General features: G+C 44.3%; 1 protein-coding gene across 5 annotated transcripts in view; it reads left to right on the top strand.

The window, feature by feature from the left end:
* ap1g1 (adaptor related protein complex 1 subunit gamma 1) overlaps nt 1-22763 on the top strand; it is a 168512-nt gene that overhangs the window by 54797 nt on the left and 90952 nt on the right. For all 5 annotated transcript variants that reach the window (XM_038806532.1, XM_038806533.1, XM_038806534.1 and 2 more), the window contains exons 2-6: nt 1011-1214; nt 3054-3178; nt 12055-12196; nt 13548-13644; nt 20611-20687. In XM_038806532.1, coding sequence (XP_038662460.1) covers nt 1011-1214; nt 3054-3178; nt 12055-12196; nt 13548-13644; nt 20611-20687 — 645 coding nt within the window. The remainder of the gene's footprint in view (nt 1-1010; nt 1215-3053; nt 3179-12054; nt 12197-13547; nt 13645-20610; nt 20688-22763) is intronic.

Genomic DNA, 22763 nt, shown 5'->3' on the forward strand with positions numbered 1-22763 from the left:
GGGCCGAATGGCCTCCTTCTGCACTGTATGTTCTAAGGTCATTTAGGAGACTGGTAACAGTGGGAAAGAAGCTGCTTTTGAATTTGTTCGTGCGTGTTCTCAGACTTTTGTATCTCCTGCCCGATGGAAGAAGTTGGAAGAGTGAGTAAGCCGAGTGGGAGGGGTCTTTGATTATGCCACCCGCTTTCCCCAGGCAGCGGGAGGTGTAGATGGAGTCAATGGATGGGAGGCAGGTTTGTGTGATGGATGGGGCGGTGTTCACGACTCTCTGAAGGTTCTTGTGGTCCTGGGCTGAGCAGTTGCCATACCAGGCTGTGATGCTTTCTATGGTGCATCTGTAAAAGTTGGTTTCTGTGGTGCATCTGTAAAAGTTGGTAAGAGTTAATATGGACGTGCCGAATTTCCTTAGTTTGCTCAGGAAGTATAGCCGCTTTGTGCTTTCTTGGTGGTAGCGTTGACGTTGGTGGACCAGGACAGAATTTTGGAGATGTGCACCCCATGGAATTTGAAACTGCTAACCATCTCCACCTCGGCCCCATTGATGCTGACAGGGGTGTGTACAGTACTTTGCTTGCTGACATCAATGACCAGCTCTTAAGTTTTGCTAGCATTAAGGGAGAGATTGTTGTTGCGATTGTTGTCTGAGAGATTTTAAGCATTTACAAAGATCCTCACTGAGACGTATACTATTTTAAAAATTTCTTTGAATGCATTTTCAGATCGGTGTATGTTAAAATGATCTTAAACATACTCTGCCTAATGTGCATGAATTATGAATAGATGCTTGAAACTTTTTAAATCTTCATAAATTGTGGTGTGACCTCTGGTTTCGAACTGGATCTCTGCAGGATTCTGCCATTTCTTTGAAGTTTTCATTTACATTGCGAATTGCTGGAAATTCAGATGCAAAATAGCATGTTGAAATTATTGTGGTTTTTAAAAAAAAGTATGGATAAAATTAGGGTCTTATTTTCTGGGTCTGTTTATTGAGCTTTTTTTTTCAACTTTAGAGGATGCCAGCCCCCATCAGACTGAGGGAGCTAATCCGGACTATCCGGACAGCCAGGACCCAAGCTGAGGAGCGTGAGATGATACAGAAAGAATGTGCTTCAATTCGGTCTTCATTCAGGGAAGAAGATAACACTTACCGCTGTCGAAATGTGGCCAAACTATTGTACATGCACATGCTAGGATATCCTGCACACTTCGGCCAGGTAAACTGCTAATATGGTCATTGCCAGTTTTTGGGGATTAAAAATGGATTTAAAAGAAGAATGAAATTTAAATCTGTGGTGTACATGTGTATCAGCATCCATTTTGTGTCAGTTGTGAATCGCTATCGTGAGTTTTAAGAAGAAAATATTGCGAACTTCTCATCAGTTGTCGAGCCGGTGAGTTGAGCAGGTTGGGGAGGCTTCAGATTCTATCTGAGTTAACTAACAGCTGGGTGGCAAGGGTGCTGTTAGAACTTATTTCTATTCCTCTGTTTGCGAGAGAGAAAAACATTGCCCAGTGACCCCTGCTCAAAATGCAGGCTGCCTGGATGTTGTTGAAAAAATGGATTAGTTTGACTCCAGCACCCATGAAATAATAACTTTCAACACTAAAACTAGTCTTGCATTAAACATAGCTACTTCAAGAAATCAAATCTTAACTCGTGTAATGTGAATGTGTTTAAATAGAGCCAATAAACTTAAATTTTTGTTTAAGTCAGAGGGTTGTTGAGGAAAGTAATGTTGATATCTATCCGGAATTTGAAAAGAGAATTTGTTTAATACCACAAAACTGGCTTATCACAATGCAAAAGGGACAGCAGCAGTATGGATATTAAATTGGCTAATGGATGGAAAGCTGTGGGAAATGACTGATTTGGACCCAGGTATACAGTAGTGTTCCCAAGGTTCAGTACTAAACCCATTGTTGTTTTTGACTTGTATTGATGAATTGTAGACTTGACGGAACCAGGCGCAATTTTGAAATTTGCAAGTGTTTGGAAGTGTCATCAATGGTTAAAAAGTAGGTATTCGAGAGGGCTGAGGTTGTTGCAAAGGGCAAATTAAATTCAGTGTCTTATTATGCTACACTGGTTTATGAAAACTGGTTTCAGACGTGTAACTAAATTGGGGCCATATGTCCTGTTGCACTGAAAATGGCCCTAATTGTGCAAAAAACGGGTATATCTAAGTCTGTTTTAGAAGTAATTGAAATTGATGGTGTGTGAGCCTAATACATTGCCCCCTCAACTTATCATAGAATTTACAGTGCAGAACGAGGCCATTCGGCCCATCAAGTCTGCACCGGCTCTTGGAAAGAGCACCCTACCCAAGGTCAACACCTCCACCCTATCCCCATAACCCAGTAACCCCACCCAACACTAAGGGCAATTTATCATGGCCAATCCACCTAACCTGCACATCTTTGGACTGTGGGAGGAAACCCACGCACACACTGGGAGGATGTGCAGACTCCGCACAGACAGACAGTGACCCAAACCGGAATCGAACCTGGGACCCTGGAGCTGTGAAGCAATTGTGCTATCCACAATGCTACCGTGCTGCCTAATTTGTATTTGTATTAAATATATGTAATCTGTTTATTTTTGTGATTACAACACAACATAGAAATTTATCTATTGATTTTGCTCATTGATGCCTTGAGAGATTTTGGCATGATCCAAATATCCTAGAGTTAGTTAAACTTCATCCCTTTCATTTAGGTATTGGTCCTTGTTCTTTTGATCATTTTGGTGTTGAGGTGATTTGTTGAACTGCCTGGTCCTGTACAATTTATGCAGTTATTACTATATCCTAACTGGTGCAGATTTGCCTCTGTCGTGTTTTATAACTGGCCACAGATTTACCTTCGAGCAGAAACAAAAGTGTATCTCAATGAGGGCATTAACTCCTCTTTTGTACTCAAACGTTCTGTAGTTTAAAAAAAAACTTGTGGTGATAAAATCATTTTGCGTTTGATTGTTTTGCTCCTTCTAAATCTTTAATATTGAAGTTGTCCTGTTTGTAAAATATTTTGCTTTGTGTTTTTGTTCACTGTAGCTGGAGTGCCTAAAACTGATTGCCTCACAGAAATTTACAGACAAACGGATTGGTTATCTAGGTGCTATGTTATTGCTTGATGAGCGGCAAGATGTTCACTTGCTCATGACAAATTGTATTAAAAAGTAAGTACTGTTCTTAATCCAAGTAATTTAATTCCATGTTTTGATAAGCATTCAGCTTGTATGTTTGCTTTAATTCCAAACCCTGAAATTCTGCATGTAACTTTCAAAAGCAAATTGCACTTTGAACGAACAAAGAACAAAGAAAAGTACAGCTCAGGAACAGGCCCTTCAGCACTCCAAGCCTGCGCTGACCATGCTGCCCGTCTACAAAATCTTCTACACTTGCAGGTTCCGTACCCCTCTTCCCATCCTATTCATGTATTTGTCAAGATGCGCCTTAAATGTCACTATCGTCCCTGTTCCACCACTTCCTCCGGCAGAGAGTTCCAGGCACCTACTACCCTCTGTGTAAAAAAAAAAAAACAAACTTGCCTCATACATCTCAAAACATTGCCCTCGCACCTTAAACCTATGCCCCCTAGTAATGAACCCTCTGCCCTGGGAAAAAGTCTCTGACTATCCCCTCTGTCTATGCCCCTCATAATTTTGTAGACCTCTATCAGGTCGCCCCTCAACCCCTTCTGTTGGATTATTGCTGTTTGATTATTGTAAAAAATGTTTTAAATAAAGATTTTTTTCATTTTTAGCAATAACGATGTAACCAAAAAACAGGTATGTTATAATTTATGCAATAAAAGAATCACAAATAGCAGTACAAATCACCCCCCCAACTAACACATTTTTTAAAAAAAGGAATAAATGGCTGACTGCCATCTCCAGGAGATCACTTCAACTGACCATCAATAGTGCATTTGACCTTCTCCAAATGCAAAAATTCCATGATGTCACCCAACCATACCAAGGCACTGGAGCGTGTAGGAGACCTCCACCCAAGCAGAACTCACCTCCGGGCTGTTAACGAGGCAAAGGCAAGAATATCTATCTTCACCCCCATTTGCAGCACCGGTGAATCTGATACCCTGGAAATGGCCACCAAAGGACACTACTCCAGTTCGACATTAAGAATTACTAACATGGGGCGAAATTCTCCGACCCCCTGCAAGGTCGGAGAATAGGTCGGAGAATCGCCCGGGGCCGCAGTTAATCCCGCCCCCGCCATGTTCAGAATTCTCCCACCTGCAGAAAGTCGGCGTCCCACCGCCCGCCTCGGAGAATGGCGGGGGCCGGCGGGAGGCTATGGGTTTCTGTGCTGCTGTTATTCTCCGGCCCGAATGGGCCGAAGTCCCGCCAACGTGGCCATGGGTCACGTCTGTGTTAATCACAACAGGTATTTAACGGCGTCAACCAGTGCTGATGGTTGATGGCGTTCATCGTGGAGGTGGGTGACAGGCTGGGGGGGGGGGGGAAAGAGAGAAATCAAAGTGCGGGTGCCGTTGGGTTGGGGGGGCCTCTTTTGTGTAGTCACGCCGGGAGGTGTTGATTTAAGTCGCCCGACGTCAGCGGGTGACACCGACATGAATGGCGTAACGCTGTGCTGCTGGCCCATTCGGGCCCGGAGAATACGCGATGTTTCGTGGAGCCCGACGCCGGAGTCATCAGCGCCGTTTTTGCCGCCGGGTCCCGGGCATCGCGACGGTCACCGGAGAATTTCGCCCATGGTGTTAACGAAGAGACCCAAAAGCATAGCAACTTGAGACATGGTCAAAACATACGAGTGTGGTTAGCTGGCCCCTTAGAACACTGCTCATACGTGTCCACTCCCAGAAAGAAACTCAATAAAATATCTGGAATTAAAGTCTAATGATGACCATGAAACCATTGTTGATTTGTGGTAAAACCCCATCTGATTCACTAATGTCCTTTTTAGGGAAGGAAATCTGCCAACCTTATCTGGTCTGTCCAACATGTGACTCCAGACCCACAGCAATGTGGTTGACACTTAATTTATCTCCTACAGCAGACGCCGCAACCTGGAAGCCAAGATAGTGAGTCCATATTCTCGACTTGCGCTCAGGGCGCTGTAGACCAGCTACGGAACACCACCAAACAGGTGAGACATCGATACTATGCCATCTATATGCACACCAAGAACAGGAAGCGTGAGAAACCCAGCATCATCACCAGCAGCAACCAAGCCTCTCCCGGTACCACAGTAGAAAACAATACAGGGAAATCTATTGTCAACTCGATTGACTACACCCTTCAACCAGACAAAAGTCCTCAGCAGATGGCTCAATTTCTACACCACCACCAAAATGGACCCCATCAGTCTCGCAGCAGACACGGAGGAATTCATCAGGCCAATGAGGCTCCAGGAGTTCTTCCTCAAGAGGCCGACAGAGAACCCAATGAGACCACCAATGAACTGGAACAGCAGACCGAGATCTGCGGTGCGGCAACCGAAGAGGAAAGAGGTGAATTGGACTTCTCTGGAAGGCCCTAGACTCGACATGTATGCTCAAGCTGTCAGGAGTTGCATCAATGCCAGATTCATCAGGCGCATTCACAAGACAGCCCCGAACATCACCAAAGCACAACACAACGTCATCCGCGCTCTCGAGACCAGCCGCAACATCGTCATCAAACCAGCAGATAAAGGAGGGGCCACCGTCATACTGAACAGAACGGACTATTGGAAAGAAGTGTACTGACAACTCAACAACCAAGACAGACAGTTGGCCTCAGATCCGACCAAGGAACACATCCACCAACTCTATTGATCAAGACCGTGGATCCAGACCTTCAGAGCACCCTACGTGCTCTCATCCCACGTACTCCCAGCGTTGGAGATCTCTACTGCCTCCCGAAAAATACACAAGGGCAATACATCAGGCTGTCCTATCATATCAGGCAATGGGACCCTGTGTGAGGACCTCTCTGGCTACATTGAGGGCATCTTGAAACCCATCGTACAAGGAACGCCCAGCTTCTGTCGCGATACGACGTACTACTTGCAGAAACTCTGCACCCATGGACCAGTTGAACCAGGAACATTCCTCGTCACAATGGACGTCTCGGCACTCTACGCCAGCATCCCCATGGCGATAGCATTGCTGCAACAGCCTCAGTACTCAACACCGACAACTGCTAATCTCCAGACGCAATTCAGCAGCTCATCCACTTTAATTCTGGATCACAACGTCTTCACCTTCGACAACAAGTTCTTCACCCAGGCACACTGAATAGCCATGGGGACCAAATTTGCACCTCCTATATGCCAACATCTTCACGCACAAGTTTGAACAAGACCTCCTCACCGCACAGGACCGTCAACAGACATTATACACCAGATACATCGATGACATTTCTTTCCTTTGGACCCACGACGAATAAACACTGAAATGATTTAGCTGGTTTAGCTCACCAGGCTAAATCACTGGCTTTTAAAGCAGACCAAGCAGGCCAGCAGCACGGTTTGATTCCCGTACCAGCCTCCCCGGACAGGTGCCGGAATGTGGCCACTAGGGGCTTTTCACAGTAACTTCATTGAAGCCTACTCGTGACAATAAGCGATTATCTTTTTTTTTCATTTCAATGACATCAATAAGTTCCATCTCGCCATCAGACTCACCATGGACTACTCTCCAAAATCGGTTGCATTCTTGGACACCCTCATCTCCATCAAGGACGGTCACCTCAGCACTTCGCTTTACCGCAAGCCCATGGATAACCTCACGATGCACCACTTCTCCAGCTTCCGCCCTAAACACATTAAAGAAGTCATCTCCTATGGACAAGCTCTCTGTATACACAGGATCTGCTCAGACGAGGAGGAGCATAACAGACATCTACGGACGCTGAACGATGCCCTCGTGCGAATGACATATGCCGCTCAAATCATCGATCGACAGTTACAACGCGCCACAGCAAAAAAAAACGCACCATGCTCCTCAGAAGACAAACACAGGACACAACCGACAAAGTACCCTTTTGTCGTCCAGTACTTCCCTGGAGCGGAGAAACTACAACATCTTCTTTGCAGCCTTCAACACATCATCATCGATGAAGACGAACATCTTGCCAAGGTAATCCCCACACCCCCACTACTTGCCTTCACACAATCGCGTAACCCGTAACCTCTCTCAAACCATTGTTTGCAGCAAACTACTCAGCCTTCAGAACGGCGACCACAACACCACACAACCCTGCCATGGCAATCTCTGCAAGACGTGCCAGATCATCGACATGGGTATCATCATAACACGTGAGAACATCACCCACCAGATACGTGGTAATTACTCGTGCGACTCTGCCAACGTTGTCTACCTCATGCGCTGCAGGAAAGGATGTCCCGAAGCATGGTATAGTGGCGAGACCATGCAGACACTGTGACAACGGATGAACGGACAGTCGCCAGGCATGAATGTTCCCTTCCAGTCGGGGAACACTTCAGCAGTCAAGGGCATTCAGCCTCTGATCTTCGGGTAAGCGTTCTCCAAGGCAGCCTTCAGGACGCGCAACAACGCAGAATCGCCGAGCAGAAACTTAGAGCCAAGTTCTGCACAAATGGGTACGGTCTCAACCGGGACCTTGGATTCATGTCACATTACATTCATCCCCACTCCAGGTAGCACGGTAACACAGTGGTTAACACAGTTGCTTCATAGCTCTAGTTCCTGGCTTGGGTCACTGTCTGTGCGGAGTCTGCATGTTCTCGCCATGTCTGCGTGGATTTCCTCTGGGTGCTCCGGTTTCCTCCTACAGTCCAAAGACGTGCAGGCTAGGTGAATTGGCCATGTTGAATTGCCCTTAGTGTCCAAAAAAAATCAAATGCGGTTACTGGGTTATGGGGATAGGATGGAGGTATGGGCTTATTTGGAGTGCCCTTTCCAAGGGCCGGTGCAGACTCGATGGGCCGAATGGCCTCCTGCACTGTAAATTCTATGATACTCGCAATCATACCTTATAGCCAATGTCCCAGACACCACTATCACCATTCCTGGGTATGTCCTGTCTCACTGGCAGAACAGACCCACTAAACATAGGCAACAAAACCTCCTGCTGATTACAATATACCAGCCATCATCAGCTGATGATTCAGTACTCCTCTATGTTGAACACCATTTGGAGGAAGCTGAGGGTGGCAAGGGTGCAGAATATGCTTTGGGTGGAGGACTTCAATGTCCATGAAAATGAAAATCGCTTATTGTCACGAGTAGGCTTCAATGAAGTTACCTTGAAAAGCCCCTAGTCGCCACATTCCGGCGCCTGTTCGGGGAGGCTGGTAGGGGAATGGAACCGTGCTGCTGGCCTGCCTAAGTGTGCTTTAAAAGCCAGCGATTTAGCCTAGTGTGCTAAACCAGCCCCATCACCAAGAGTGGCTCAGTAGTACAGCCACACATGAGCTCCCGGATCCTAAAGGACTAGCCTGCTGAAGTACCAGAGTAGTAGCTGGTGAGGGAACCAACAAGAGGGAAAAGCATACTTGACCAATCTTCCTGCTGCAAATGCATCTGTCCATGACAGTATCAGTAGAAGTGGCCACCGCACAGTCCTTCTGGAGTCAAAGTCCCGTTTTCAAGTTGAGGACACCCTCCATCGTCTTGTTTGGTACTATCACCGTGCTAAATGGTGTTTCAAACAAATGGTGACTTCAAACAAATCTAGCAACTCCAGACTGGGCATCCATGATGGCGCTGTGGGCCATCAGCAGCATCAGAATTGTATTCAACCACAATCTGCAACCTCATGGCCCGGTATATCCCCCCCCCACTCTACCATTACCACTAAGCCAGGGGATCAACCCTGGTTCAATGAAAATGCAGGAGAGCATACCACAAACAACATCAGGCATACTGAAAAATGAGCTGTTAACCTGGTGAAGCTACAACACAGGTTACTTCTGTACCAAACAGCATAAGTAACAAGACCGAGCTAAACAATTCCACAACAAATACACCAAGCTCTGCAGTCCTGCCACATCCACCCCTGAATGATGGTAGACAAATAACAACTAACTGGAGAAGGAGGTTCCACAAATTACCCCATCCTCCATGATAGAGGAGCCCAATACATGGGTGCAAAAGACGAGGCGAAGGCATTTGCAACAATCTTCAGCCAGAAGTGCCGAGTGGATGATCCAATTTGATCCCCTCCGGAGGTCCACAATATCGCAGATATCGGTCTTCAGCCAATACTGTTCACTCCATGTGACACCAAGAAACAGCTGAAGGCACTGGATATTGCAACGGCTATGGGTCCTGACAGCTGTAGTATTGAAAACTTGTGCTTCAGAACTTGCTACGCCCCTAGCCAGGTTGTTCCAGTACAGCTACAGCACTGGCAATGTGAAAAATTGCCCAGGTGTATCCTGTACGCAACAACAGGACAAATGCAACCCAGTCAGTTACCACCCCATCAATCTACTCTCCATCAGCAAAGTGATGGAAGGAGTCATCAACATTCTATCAAGTGGCATTTACTCAGCAGTAACCTGCTCACGGATGCTCAGTTTGGATTCTGCCTGGGTCACTCCGCTCTGACCTCATTACAGCATTGGTTCAAGCATTGGCAAAAGAGCTGAATGCCAGAGGTGATGTGAGTGTTGAGACATCAAGGCAGCATTTGACAGAGTATGGCATCAAGGAGGTTGCAGATCCCCAAGACCAGGGGTGGGCAAACTTTTCCGTGCAAGGGCCACATTCAGAAATTCACAATTCACAAAGGGCCGCATAGTATATTAAGTAAAATATTTACTTCACCCGGTTATGATTCTGGGCGCCTCATATAGAACATAGAACAGTACAGCACAGAACAGGCCCTTCGGCCCTCGACGTTGTGCCGAGCAATGATCACCCTACTCAAGTCAACGTATCCACCCTATACCAGTAAGTAACCCAACAGCCCCCCCCCCCCCAATAACCTTAAAAAAAATTTAATTAAAAAAAAAAAAATTTTTTTTTTTTTTTTTTTTAATGACTTGGTGGGCCGCAGAAATACCTTTGGCGGGCCGCGGGCCGTAGTTTGCCCACCCCTGCCCAAGACAATCCTGAAGGAGTTCTTAAGGGTAGTGATGTAGCCCCACTAACAATGACCTTCCTGCCAACATAAAATCAGCAGTCAGGATGGTCACTGATGGTTGCATATTGTTCTGTATTTTTTGGAACTCCGATACTGAAACAGTCAATGGCTGTATGCATTTAAGCTTGGGCTGATAAAGTGGCAAGTAACATTCATGGCACATGAGTGCCAATTACTATCTCCAACAAAAGAAAATTCAACCCATCTCTCAGGATATTTAATGGCAATATTGTTGAATCCTCCACCAACATCTTGGGGGAAATTGTTGACTTGGATCAGCCATATATATTTACTGTGGCTGTAAGAGCAGGTCAGAGGCTGGGAATTCTGTAGCAAGTGACTCCAGACACAAGTCAAGAATGTGATGGAATTCTGTCCACTTGCCTGGATGAGTTCAGCTCCAACAGCACTCTAAGCTTGACAACAGTCCAGACAAAGCAACTCACTTGATTGGCATCTCATCCAGCACCTTCAACATTCACCTCTCCACCACCAGCAGCGCTTAGTAGCAGCAGTGTGTGCCATTAACAAAATGTCCTTCGAGGACATTGTCGAGGCTCCTTCGTCAACACCTTTCAAATCCATAATCTCTACCATTGAGGAAAAGGGCAGGTGCGATGTGGGAACCCGACCATCTGGGAGCTCCTTCCAGGTATTTCACCATCCAGGCAATATATATTACCATTCCTTTATCATCTTTGGGTCTAAGTTGTGAAACTCCCTCTCGAACAACATTGTAGATGTACCTACACAACACTGACTATAGTGGATCAAGAAGGCAGCTCACCGAGACTGCCTTAGGCAGTTGGATTTGGGCAATAAATGCTGTCTGCTGTGCTTTTCATAAGTGAAAGGAGGAGAAAAAAAAGTCTAGTCACTTGTTATGTAGGCAACCACTGTATTTAATTTAATGCCCATCTAACATTCCACTGCCATGAGAAATATCACCATAGAACATAGAAGTTGACGTGTTTTGTTTATTGAGGATTAATTATTAACTAAGAAACCTGGATAACTCGCTTGCTCCTTTTTAAATAATGCCGTGGTATCTTGTACGTTGACGTGGGTGGGCAGACAATGCCTTGGTTCAATGTCTCATCCAAAAGGTAGCATCTCTGGCAATTCAGCACTCCATTTGTGTGCTGAAGTTCCTGGAGTTAACTTGAATCCATAATCTTGCACTTCAGTGATAGTATGATCCTATAACCAAAGGAGTTTGGTGCCCTACTGTATCAGCTACGTATAAAATTTTTGTGGTTCCAATAAATATTGCATTGGCTTGCAGTCATGTGTTTGAAATTAAACTATTTCATGCATATTGGTGCTTTAGTATTTTATGCTAGGGAGTGATAGGGGAATTGATAGCTACAATTCCCTCATGTAGTGAACCTCAACTTTACAAGCAGCCGATAAGACACATGCCTGTGCAATCCCTTTGGACAATAGTTATATTTGTCTGAATAGCTAACTCTAATAGAATTGGCAGGGATGCAGGTTCCTTTCATATTCTTGGGCAAACCTGTATCTTATGACCCCAGGAAATACTAGAAACTTGCAAACTGATGTAGATTGTGTTTAACTCCTTTATGACTGGCAGGATTTTGGTGGGATTGTGGTTTATAATTGATCCCTCAACTGCTCACTAGTGTTTCAGTTTGACTTTGGCAGTTTTCAAGGGGGGAGGAAAAGAGAAGACACGATCAGAGGGAAACCGAAAGAAAACCAGGTTTCTCTGTAGATTAATTGTGCTTAATGTTGGTGAACAGTGTTATTTTTCAGAAAATTTCTGTTCACTTTACAAATTTGGACTTTGTTTGATTTATGCGAAGAGTTATAACTTTGCGTGTTCTTCATGAATTTGTAGCTGAAAACATTTATTGGTTTGGAAAAAACTGTAATGACAAACTTTGTGAAATGGCATCATGTGCTGATTCATATATTTTATTTGTTTCCAGTGACCTGAACCACAGTACTCAGTATGTGCAGGGCCTTGCACTCTGCACACTCGGCTGTATGGGATCGTCAGAAATGTGCAGAGATCTCGCAGGCGAAGTGGAAAAACTGCTGAAAACATCCAATTCTTACCTGAGGAAGAAGGTAAAGAAAGGATTTTAATGCTGCATTCTTACTGTTGCATTTCTGAATGCATTTAGACTTGTTTTAAAAGTAATTGATGCAGATATGATCAGTGAAGCAAAATGTAATGTTGGGCCTGGATCAAATGAACCAAATGCTATCTGCTTACTAAGAGAACACTTTCCTTGAGGTAAATGGGGCACATTTAACGAGGTCAACGATGAGCTGGTTGTTTGCAGCAGTGGAGGACAAGTGTGAGCTGTGTGGGAAGGGCCTGGCCAATCCTGTCCACCTGTTCTAATCTTGCCTGAGTTGGGGAGGTTTTGGGGCTCTTTCAGCATTATGTCAGCAGTCTTGCAAATGGAGTTGGAGCCCAAACTTCTGGGGCCATATTTGGGGTGTTGGACCTGCCGGAGCTACAGACTGGGTGGATGTTTTAGTCTTCGCAACGCTGATTGCTCGCAGGTGGGTTCTGTGGGAGTGGAGATCAGCTTCTCCCCGTGCCTCGGTGTGGTTGGGGGACTTTAATGGAATTCCTATACCATGAATTCCATTAAGTTCACCTTAACGGACATGATCGAGGGATTCTGCAAAAGATGGCTTACGTTCATTTTGTATTTCAAGGAATTGGTCAACATCAGCTGCTTGGGGTGGAGGAGAGTGAGAGAGAGCAGGATCTGGGGTGGAACACCAGGGATTTTTTTTCCTTTGTACCAGTTTTGTTTGGGGTGGTGGGTGTTTTCTCTATGTATAAAATGTTAATTTAAGAAAAATACATTAAAAAAACCTTCCTGTACATTAAGTAGAAAGGGAAACATTAACTTGTAATCCTACCCCTTTTGTTGGAAGTAACTTCTGCTAGTGTGTTTACAAGAGCATTGGATGAGGTAGGAATTGAGGTTCATTCATGAAGTTTTGGATAGGGCACTTGGATGTTAGCCATGTCAACGAATGTGCACCCCAGCATTAGTTGCTGTCAGAGCAGAAAATTGGATAGCACGGTGTTGCTGCAGAGAAACTTAAGTACATTTTTAAAGTATCATTGAGATATTTAGGGCAGATAATGCCATTGTCACTCCACTGCTCTGCCTTGAGTCAAATAGTTGCACCCAGGATTAGCTGCTTCGATTTATTTTTTCCAATTATTTTTTGTTAACTTGTGTACTATCCTGTATAAGCTGGGTTTTTAAAGCTCTTTTTTTGTGTCTATGCATTGCAATAACTGAATTACATTTAGTTTTGTAATTATATTACATTTAAAATGCTGGTTGAAGGGCTAGTTCAAATTCATGCTTAAAATGTTTGTAACATTTTTATATTAATATTTGATCACCTTGGAAATAGTCTGAATTTGTATATCATTTTTTTCCAGGCAGCATTATGCGCAGTACATGTAATCAGGAAAGTGCCTGAGCTGATGGAAATGTTCCTACCAGCTACTAAAAACCTGCTGAATGAAAAAAATCATGGTATGTTTCCCATTGCAATATAGACATCATATTTCTGTAATACAAATTGGTTTGAAAGTAATTTCAAGTAAGAGTACAAGACCAGCGATGTACTTCTGAGGCTATATAAGACTCTGGTCAGACCCCATTTGGAATATTGTGAGCAGTTTTGGGCCCCTTATCTAAGGAAGGATGTTGTGCTGGCCTTGGAAAGGGTCCAGAGGAGGTTCACAAGAATGGTCCCTGGAATGAAGAGCTTGTCGTACGAGGAACGGTTGAGGACTCTGGGTCTGTACTCGTTGGACTTTAGTAGGGTGAGGGTGGATCGTATTGAAACTTACAAGATACTGCGAGGCCTGGATAGATGGACATGGAGAGGATGTTTCCACTTCTAGGAAAAACTAGAAGCAGAAGAGACAATCTCAGACTAAAGGGACAATCCTTTAAAACAGATGAGGAGGAATTTCTTCAGCCAGAGGGTGGTGAATCTGTGGAATTCTTTGCCGCAGAAGGCTGTGGAACACAAATCACTGAGTGTCCTTTGATCAGTAAGGGGATCAGGGGTTATGGGGAGAAGGCAGGAGAATGGAGATAAGAAAAATATCAGCCATGATTGAATGGCGGAGCAGACTGGATTAGACCTTTGGGGCAGCATGGTGGTTAGCATAAATGCTTCACAGCTCCAGGGTCCCAGGTTCGATTCCCGGCTGGGTCACTGTCTGTGCGGAGTCTGCACGTCCTCCCCGTGTGTGCGTGGGTTTCCTCCGGGTGCTCCGGTTTCCTCCCACAGTCCAAAGATGTGCGGGTTAGGTGGATTGGCTATGTTAAATTGCCCTTAGTGTCCTAAAAAATAAGGTTAATGAGGGGGGGGGGGGGGGTTGTTGGGTTACTGGTATAGGGTGGATACGTTGACTTGAGTAGGGTGATCATTGCTCGGCACAACATCGAGGGCCGAAGGGCCTGTTCTGTGCTGTACTGTTCTATATCTATATCTAGACCTAGTGGCCTAATTCTGCTATTTCTTGTGGTCTATTGCTGAAAAGTAAGCAGAAATATTTTATTTCAGTAGTCAATTTGAGTTGTTTTCTAATACGTTAGACCTGGAATGAAATATCACCACATTACTTTAACAGGATGAGTGCCATGTCAGCCAGCTTGCAAATTAAATTTCAATATGTAGGTGATTCAGGTTATTAAACAATCCAACCTATAAAACTGTATGCACCGATAAACAATCAACCGCAATCCTTATCCTCCCGAACCTGGAATAGCAGCTGCTTGCAATTTTTTTTAAACGTAAATGGATGTTCCTTTGTTCTCAAGTGCTCCCCATTAAGATTCCTTTAAGATAACAGTTCATATCCTATTTTATAACTTAAATCCATGCATAATTTTTCACTGGGAAATTTGTATTTTCCAGATACACAGTTAAGTACAGACTATGTTTAAGTCTCACTGTGTTGGTTCCCCCTGATGTCCTATTGGAAAAAGGAACTAGATTTTTCCATAACCAAGTATTTTATCTCACTTTGGCACCGTTTGATTATAAAGAGAGCTTTCGACCACTAGGTTGTACTGTCCTTTAATTCTACTGGGTCTGAAGTCTCACCCCTCTAATAGGAAATGAGGTTCTTTTTAATTGATCTTGGACTCACAACAGAAAATAGTTCCACATTTATTTCTAAGTTAATAGTTTTTGTCCATAATGATGGTTCATCCAGAAAATATTGATTGCGATAGAGGGGAGTGCTGTGAGTGATAGTAAGGCAGAATTAGAACCGTCGAATAGAACCATAGAATTGCTACAGGCCCATCGAGTGTGCACCCACCCTCTGAAAGAGTACCCTACCTAGGCCCACTACCCCACCCTATTCCCGTAACCTCACCTAACCTGCATACCATTGGACACTTGAGGGGCAATTTTAGCCTGGCCAATCCATCTAACCTGCACATCTTCGGACTGCGGGAGGAAACCGGAGCACCTGGAGGAAATCCACGCAGATGTGGGGAGAAAGTGCAAACTTCTCTCAGACTGTCATCCAAGGCCGGAATTAAACCCGGGTCCCTGGCGCTCTTAGGCAACAATGCTTGCCACTGCCACTGTGCTGCCCTAATGTTAAGGTAAAATAAAGAGACCGTATCTCTGTGTAACCATGTGGTACACAGCCTGGATTTGTTTACTGACACTGGTGCCTGAAGGGAAAATCTAAGTTAAATAAGTAAAGTCACCAGCACATCGCCTGTCCCACCAGGGGACCAAAAATCAAGGGTGCCATCCCCCGACCACACTTTGGAAAATCAGACCAGATGACAGTGCTCCTTCTCCCGGCATACAAACAGAAACTCGGGTGGGAGAATCCAGCTAAGGACGGCGTGCAGTGCTAGTCCGAGGAAACAGAAGAGCTCCTATGTGACTGCTTAAGAGACAGTGGACTGGTCCATATTTAAGAACTCCGCGACCAACTTAAATGAGTATGCCACCACCGTCAGACTTCACCAGCAAATGTGTGGACGACTGCGTGCCAAACAAAGCAGTACATACATTCCCCACTTGGAAATCATGGTTCAATGGCAAAATTGACTCCCTACCGAAGAACAGGCCTGAGGTGTTCAAGTCGGGCGACCCTGACCTATACACGATATCCAGGTATGACCTCTGCCAAGCTATCAGAGATGCCAAGAGAGAATATCAGACCAAGCTAGAGTCACAGAGTAGCGTTACAGACACTCGACAGTTGTGGCAAGGCCTAAATAACATAACGGGCTACAAAGCGAAGCCGAGCAGTAAATCCAGCAGCAGCGCACCTCTCCCCAATGAACTCGATGAATTCCTATGCTCGGTTCGAGCAGGAAACTAACGATTCACTGTCAAGTGCCCCAGCAGCCCACAACACACCCATATCCACCATCACAGCTTCCAAAGTCAGATTGGCCTTCCTGAAAGTGTACCCTCGGAAGGTGACGCGTCCGGGCGGGATCACTGGTCGTGCACTCAGAGCCTGCGCAGACCAGCTGGCAGATGTTTGCTGTCATCTTTCACCTGTCCCCACTCCACTTGGGTCCCCACCTGCTTCAAGAAGACCACCATCATACCGGTGTCAAAGAAGAACCAGGCAACGTGCCTCAATGCCTACCATCCGGTGGCCCTGACATCAGTCGTAATGAAGTGCTTCGAGAGGTTGGTCATGAAGCGCATCACCTCCATACTACCAGAACGCCTTGATCCACTGCAATTCGCATACCGCTGCAACCAGTCCACAGCAGACGTCATCTCCCTGGCCCCACACTCATCCCTTGAGCATCTCAACAACAAGGACTCCTACATCAGACTCCTATTTATTGACTATAGCTCCGCCTTCAACACATAATCCCAGTCAAGCTCATATCAAAACTCCTCACTCTGAAACTGGATCTTCGACTTTCTGACCCACAGACCACAATCAGTAAGAATAAACAACAACACCTTCTCCACAATACGCCCCACAAGGCTGCATTCTGAGCCCCCTACTATACTCCATGTACACACACACGACTGTGTGGCAAAATTTGGTTCCAACTCCATCTGCAAGTTTGCTGACGATACGGCCATAGTGGGTCGGATCTTGAATAACGTCGAGTCAGAATACAAGAGGGAGATAACCTAGTGGAGTGGTGCAGCGTCAACAATCTAACCCTCAATGCCAGCAAAACTAAAGAGCTGGTCATTGACTTCAGGAAGCAAAGTACTGTACACACCACTGTCAGCATCCATGAGGCCCAGGTGGAGATGATTAGCAGTTTCAAATTCCTCGGGGTACACATCTCCAAAAATCTGACCTGGCCCACCCACGTCGATGCTACCGCCAAGAAAGTACAACAGTGCCTATACTGCCTCAGCAAACTAAGGAAATTCGGCATGTCCACATTAAGTCTTACTAACTTTTACAGATCCACCATAGAAACCAACTTTTACAGATGCACCATAGAAAGTATCCTATCTGGTTGCATCACAGCCTGGTATGGCAACTGCTCGGCCCAGGACCGCAAGAAACTTCAGAGAGTCGTGAACACAGCCCAGTCCATCACACAAACCTGTCTCCCATCCATTGACTCCAACTACACCTCCCGCTACCTGGGGAAAGCAGGCAGCATAATCAAAGACCCCCTCCCACCCAGCTTACTCACTCATCCAACTTCTTCCATCGGGCAGGAGATACAAAAGTCTGAGAACACACACGAACAGACTCAAAAACAGCTGCTTTCCCGCTGTTACCAGACTCCTAAACGACCCTCTTATGGACTGACCTCATTAACACTACACCCCTGTATGCTTCACCCGATGCCCGTGTTTATGTATGATGTGGAGATGCTGGCATTGGACTGGGGTGAGCACAGTAAGAAGTCATACAACACCAGGTTAAAGTCCCAACAGGTTTGTTTCAAACACTAGCTTTCGGAGCACTGCTCCTTCCTCAGGTGAATGAAGAGGTATGTTCTTCAAGAGGCTTTCTATAGGTATATCAGGAACAAAAGAATGACTCGAGTAAGATTAGGGCCAATCAAGGATAGTAGTGGAAAGTTGTGTGTGGAATCAGAGGAGATAGGGGAAGCATTAAATGGATATTTTTCGTCAGTGTTTACACTGGAGAAAGACAATGTTGTCGAGGAGAACACTCAGGTTCAGTCGACCAGGCTAGATGGAATTGAGGTTCAAAAGGAGGAGGTGTTAGCAATTTTAGAAAATGTCAAAATAGATAAGTCCCCTGGGCCAGATGGGATTTATCCTAGGATTCTCTGGGAAGCCAGGGAGGAGATTGCAGAGCCTTTGTCCTTGATATTTATGTCGTCTTTGTCGACAGGAATAGTGCCGGAAGACTGGAGGATAGCAAATGTTGTCCCCTTGTTCAAGAAGGGGAGTAGAGACAACCCTGGTAATTATAGACCTGTGAGCCTTACTTCGGTTGTGGGTAAAATGTTGGAAAAGGTTATAAGAGATAGGGTTTATAATCATCTTGAAAAGAACAAGTTGATTAGCGATACTCAACACGGTTTTGTGAAGGGTAGGTCATGTCTCACAAACCTTATTGAGTTTTTTGAGAAGGTGACCAAACAGGTGGATCAGGGTAAAGCTGTTGATGTGGTGTATATGGATTTCAGTAAGGCGTTTGATAAGGTTCCCCACGGTAGGCTATTGCAGAAAATAAGGAAGTATGGAATTGAAGGTGATTTAGCGGTTTGGATCAGTAATTGGCTAGCTGAAAGAAGACAGAGAGTGGTGGTTGATGGCAAATGTTCATCCTGGAGTTCAGTTACTAGTGGTGTACCGCAAGGATCTGTTTTGGGGCCACTGCTGTTTGTCATTTTTATAAATGACCTGGAAGAGGGTGTAGAAGGATGGGTTAGTAAATTTGCAGATGACACGAAGGTCGGTGGAGTTGTGGATAGTGCTGAAGGATGTTATAGGATACAGAGGGACATAGATAAGCTGCAGAGCTGGGCTGAGAGGTGGCAGATGGAGTTTAATGCGGAAAAGTGTGAGGTGGTTCACTTTGGAAGGAGTAACAGGAATGCAGAGTACTGGGCTAATGGCAAGATTCTTGGTAGTGTAGATGAACAGAGGGATCTCGGCATCCAGGTACATAAATCCTTGAAAGTTGCCACCCAGGTTAATAGGGCTGTTAAGAAGGCATATGGTGTGCTAGCCTTTATAAGCAGGGGGATTGAGTTTCGGAACCACAGGGTCATGCTGCAGCTGTACATAACTCTGGTGCGGCCACACCTGGAGTACTGCGTGCAGTTCTGGTCACCACATTATAGGAAGGATGTGGAAGCTTTGGAAAGGGTTCAGAGGAGAGTTACTAGGATGTTGCCTGGTATGGAGGGAAGGTCTTACGAGGAAAGGCTCAGGGAATTGAGGTTGTTTTCGTTAGAGAGGAGAAGGCTGAGAGGTGACTTAATAGAGACATATAAGATAGTCAGAGGGTTAGATAGGGTGGACAGTGAGAGTCTTTTTCCTCGGATGGTGATGACCAACACGAGGGGACATAGCTTTAAATTGAGGGGTGAGAGATTTAGGACAGATGTCAGAGGCAGTTTCTTTACTCAGAGAGTAGTAGGGGTGTGGAATGCCCTGCCTGCAACAGTAGTAGACTCGCCAACTTTAAGGGCATTTAAGTGGTCACTGGATAGACATGGATGAAAATGGAATAGTGTAGGTCAGATAGGCTTCAGATGGTTTCACAGGTCGGCGCAACATCGAGGGCCGAAGGGCCCGTACTGCGCTGTAGTGTTCTATGTTCTATGTTCTATGTTCCTGGATATGTTTCTGGAACATGCCTATCATTCACCTGAGGAAGGAGCAGTATTTGAGCTAGTGTTTGAAACAAACCTGTTGGACTTTTACCTGGTGTTGGAAGACTTCTTACGGTGTTTATATAGTTACATTGTGCACCTTGTGTTGCCCTATTATGTATTTTCTTTTCATGTACTTAATGATCTGCTCGCAGAAAAATACTTTTCACTGTACCTCGGCACACGTGACTAAACCAAATCCAATCCAATCCATCGTCCCAGATCATACGCTGCTTTCCGCTTTTGAGGCGGAGAGTTGACCTGTGGTGATTTAGCCTGAGGATCACAACATCTCAGGCGATAGGCAAGGTTGAGAAGATCGGACTTCATGATTAACCTCAGCCGATACGGAATTTGAACCTGCGCTGCTGGCCTCACTCTGCATAACAAACTAACTGTCCAGCCAACTGAGTTAATGTTCTCTTTCCGAATTTTAACTTCATTAACCTTGACCAGCGCTAAACATTGCTCAAATTTTGTGAATGAAAGACCCAAACAAATTGGTTCAATATAAGTTCAACGACCTGTGGTTGTAATGCAGTTAGTATTTAATCCAGAGTACGTTCTGAACTGTTTATGCACAAACTTTAACATTTGAATTTCTACGTATAATACTTTTCTATCACTCCAACAACCCCACACCCTCTTCAATTCCAGGTGTCCTTCACACATCTGTTGTTCTACTCACAGAAATGTGTGAACGCAGTCCTGACATGTTGGCACACTTCAGGAAAGTAAGTAACTCATCTTTTTAACTACATTAATTATCATGTGTAATATGTGGTAGCAAATTAGCCTGAATGTTTATACACGTACGTGTCTCATATCTCCTTGGAATGAAATAAATTTATAGCTAGGTTAGTGGAAAGCAAATATATTGCATCCTTGAATCACATAGGCAGCACTGGATTTTTTTGTTTGTGATAGTTACCAAGAAATGTTTGGTTTGAACAAAGAATTAAATGTGAGCTTATTGCAGTATTATGCAAGTGATTGAATTTTAATTCCCCCTGGAATTGCAGTCAAACACATTTTCTGTCATCTTAGTAGCTCTATCATTTATTTTGGGATGACACAGGCCCTGCATTTTAATTAACCATGAAAAAGTAGGTTTTCAAGGTGGTAGCCGCTGCCCCTTGAAGAGATGAAATGGCTTGCATAAAAGGTTGAGTATCTAAGTATCTTCTATGCTTCTCATGGTTCAAATTCTTATATTTTAAAAACTGCTTTAAAATGTAATGCATTGACTTAAAACACGGATGGTACTGTGGAATATTTTGTGGGGAAAAAACTAATTTTTAGGCTATTCCTCCTCCCTTTTTGAATATCTCTGAACGTTTTTTAAAATGACACTTTGAATTAGCAAGAGAACTGTTTGTTTAAGGAACAATATAACCCAAATTAACTTAATCGCTGAATAATGCTGCTAGAGAAACCAGCATAAAAATGAACCAAAGACTACAAAAAAAATTGGTAACGGTATATGGAAAATTAGGAATATCAAAGCTAACAACAAATGCTTTTATAATTCCGTTGATGGAGAATGTGTGCCCGTTAAAGACAAATGAAGACAGTAAGAAAATGGGCAAATGACTAACATTACAAGGAAATCTAAACAATTCAAGTTGTTTGATATGTGCGGTGTGGAGGATTTGGATTTTAAAATTGTAATGGTACAGATCTCCAGAAATCAGGTGTTTAAATCTGAAGCAATTACAGATGGGTTAGTAATGTTCCCAGGTACTCTGGGCTCATGAATCACGCCCTTCGATTAAAGAATTTTTATTGTCACTTGGTGAAACCAGATTACTACAAAAATGCCAGTTTAGCATCAATTGTAGGGAAATTATTGGAATCTCTCATCAGGGATGGTGTTTCTCCATACTTGGACAAGTATGAGTTGATCAGAATAGATTGGATTTGTGATGGGTGGGTTATGTCTTAATTATCTTGTCAAATGTTTTTGAGGAGGTCACCGTCATGTGGTTAGGTGAATGTCTATGGCAATTTGTCTATACGGACTTTCAGAAGGTCGTTGCTATGTATGAGATTAATTGCAGGGAACAAAATGCATGGGATTGACAACCTTGAGATTGTTTGATACAAGAAAAGATATTGATTCTTGAAGGGGTGCCACCCAGATTCCCCTTACCAAATATGGGTTTAAATTTTATGAAGGTCAATTGGATAAACTTTTTTTGTTAGATTAAAGAACATTTGAATCAAAGTGCTTAAGTAAAGTAATTAATAGGGCAAGTATGGAGAAACTAATACTTCAGAAAATCAGAACAAGGGGTCATAACCACACTTGGTCAATTAGGAGAAAAGAATGACCAACATTTTTATATACAACCTTTTATGGTCTCTGTCCTGAAACATTTTATCGCAAAATAAGTGAATTTCACGGTTGTAATGTCGGAAACAGCAGTGATTTGTGCACAAAGCTCCAAAAACCGGAAATGATGTGATGACCAGATTTATTTTTAGCGATAGTGCAGGATGAACATTAGCTAGGACATAAAGTAGAACTCCCTTTGACCAAACCAATGCCATGATTTTTTTGCTCACCTGAGAGCGAAGCTGGAATGTTGGTTTTAAGGTCTTGTGCGGAAGACAATGCCAACAACACAGCGCTCCTTCAAGTTTTGCACTGTGGTGAGGTTTTAGGCAGAGCTTGAACTTAACAACCTTCTGGCAAGAATTCTACCAACTAAATCTAGGCTGACACATTAATAAGTGAAATCTGGCAGTTTTCTCTCCTCAAAATATGTTGGAAATTTAGGAGAGTCTTTCCCTTCAACAGAATTTTC

Source organism: Scyliorhinus canicula, chromosome 9 (genome assembly GCF_902713615.1).
Source record: "Scyliorhinus canicula chromosome 9, sScyCan1.1, whole genome shotgun sequence".
NCBI lineage: Eukaryota > Metazoa > Chordata > Chondrichthyes > Carcharhiniformes > Scyliorhinidae > Scyliorhinus > Scyliorhinus canicula.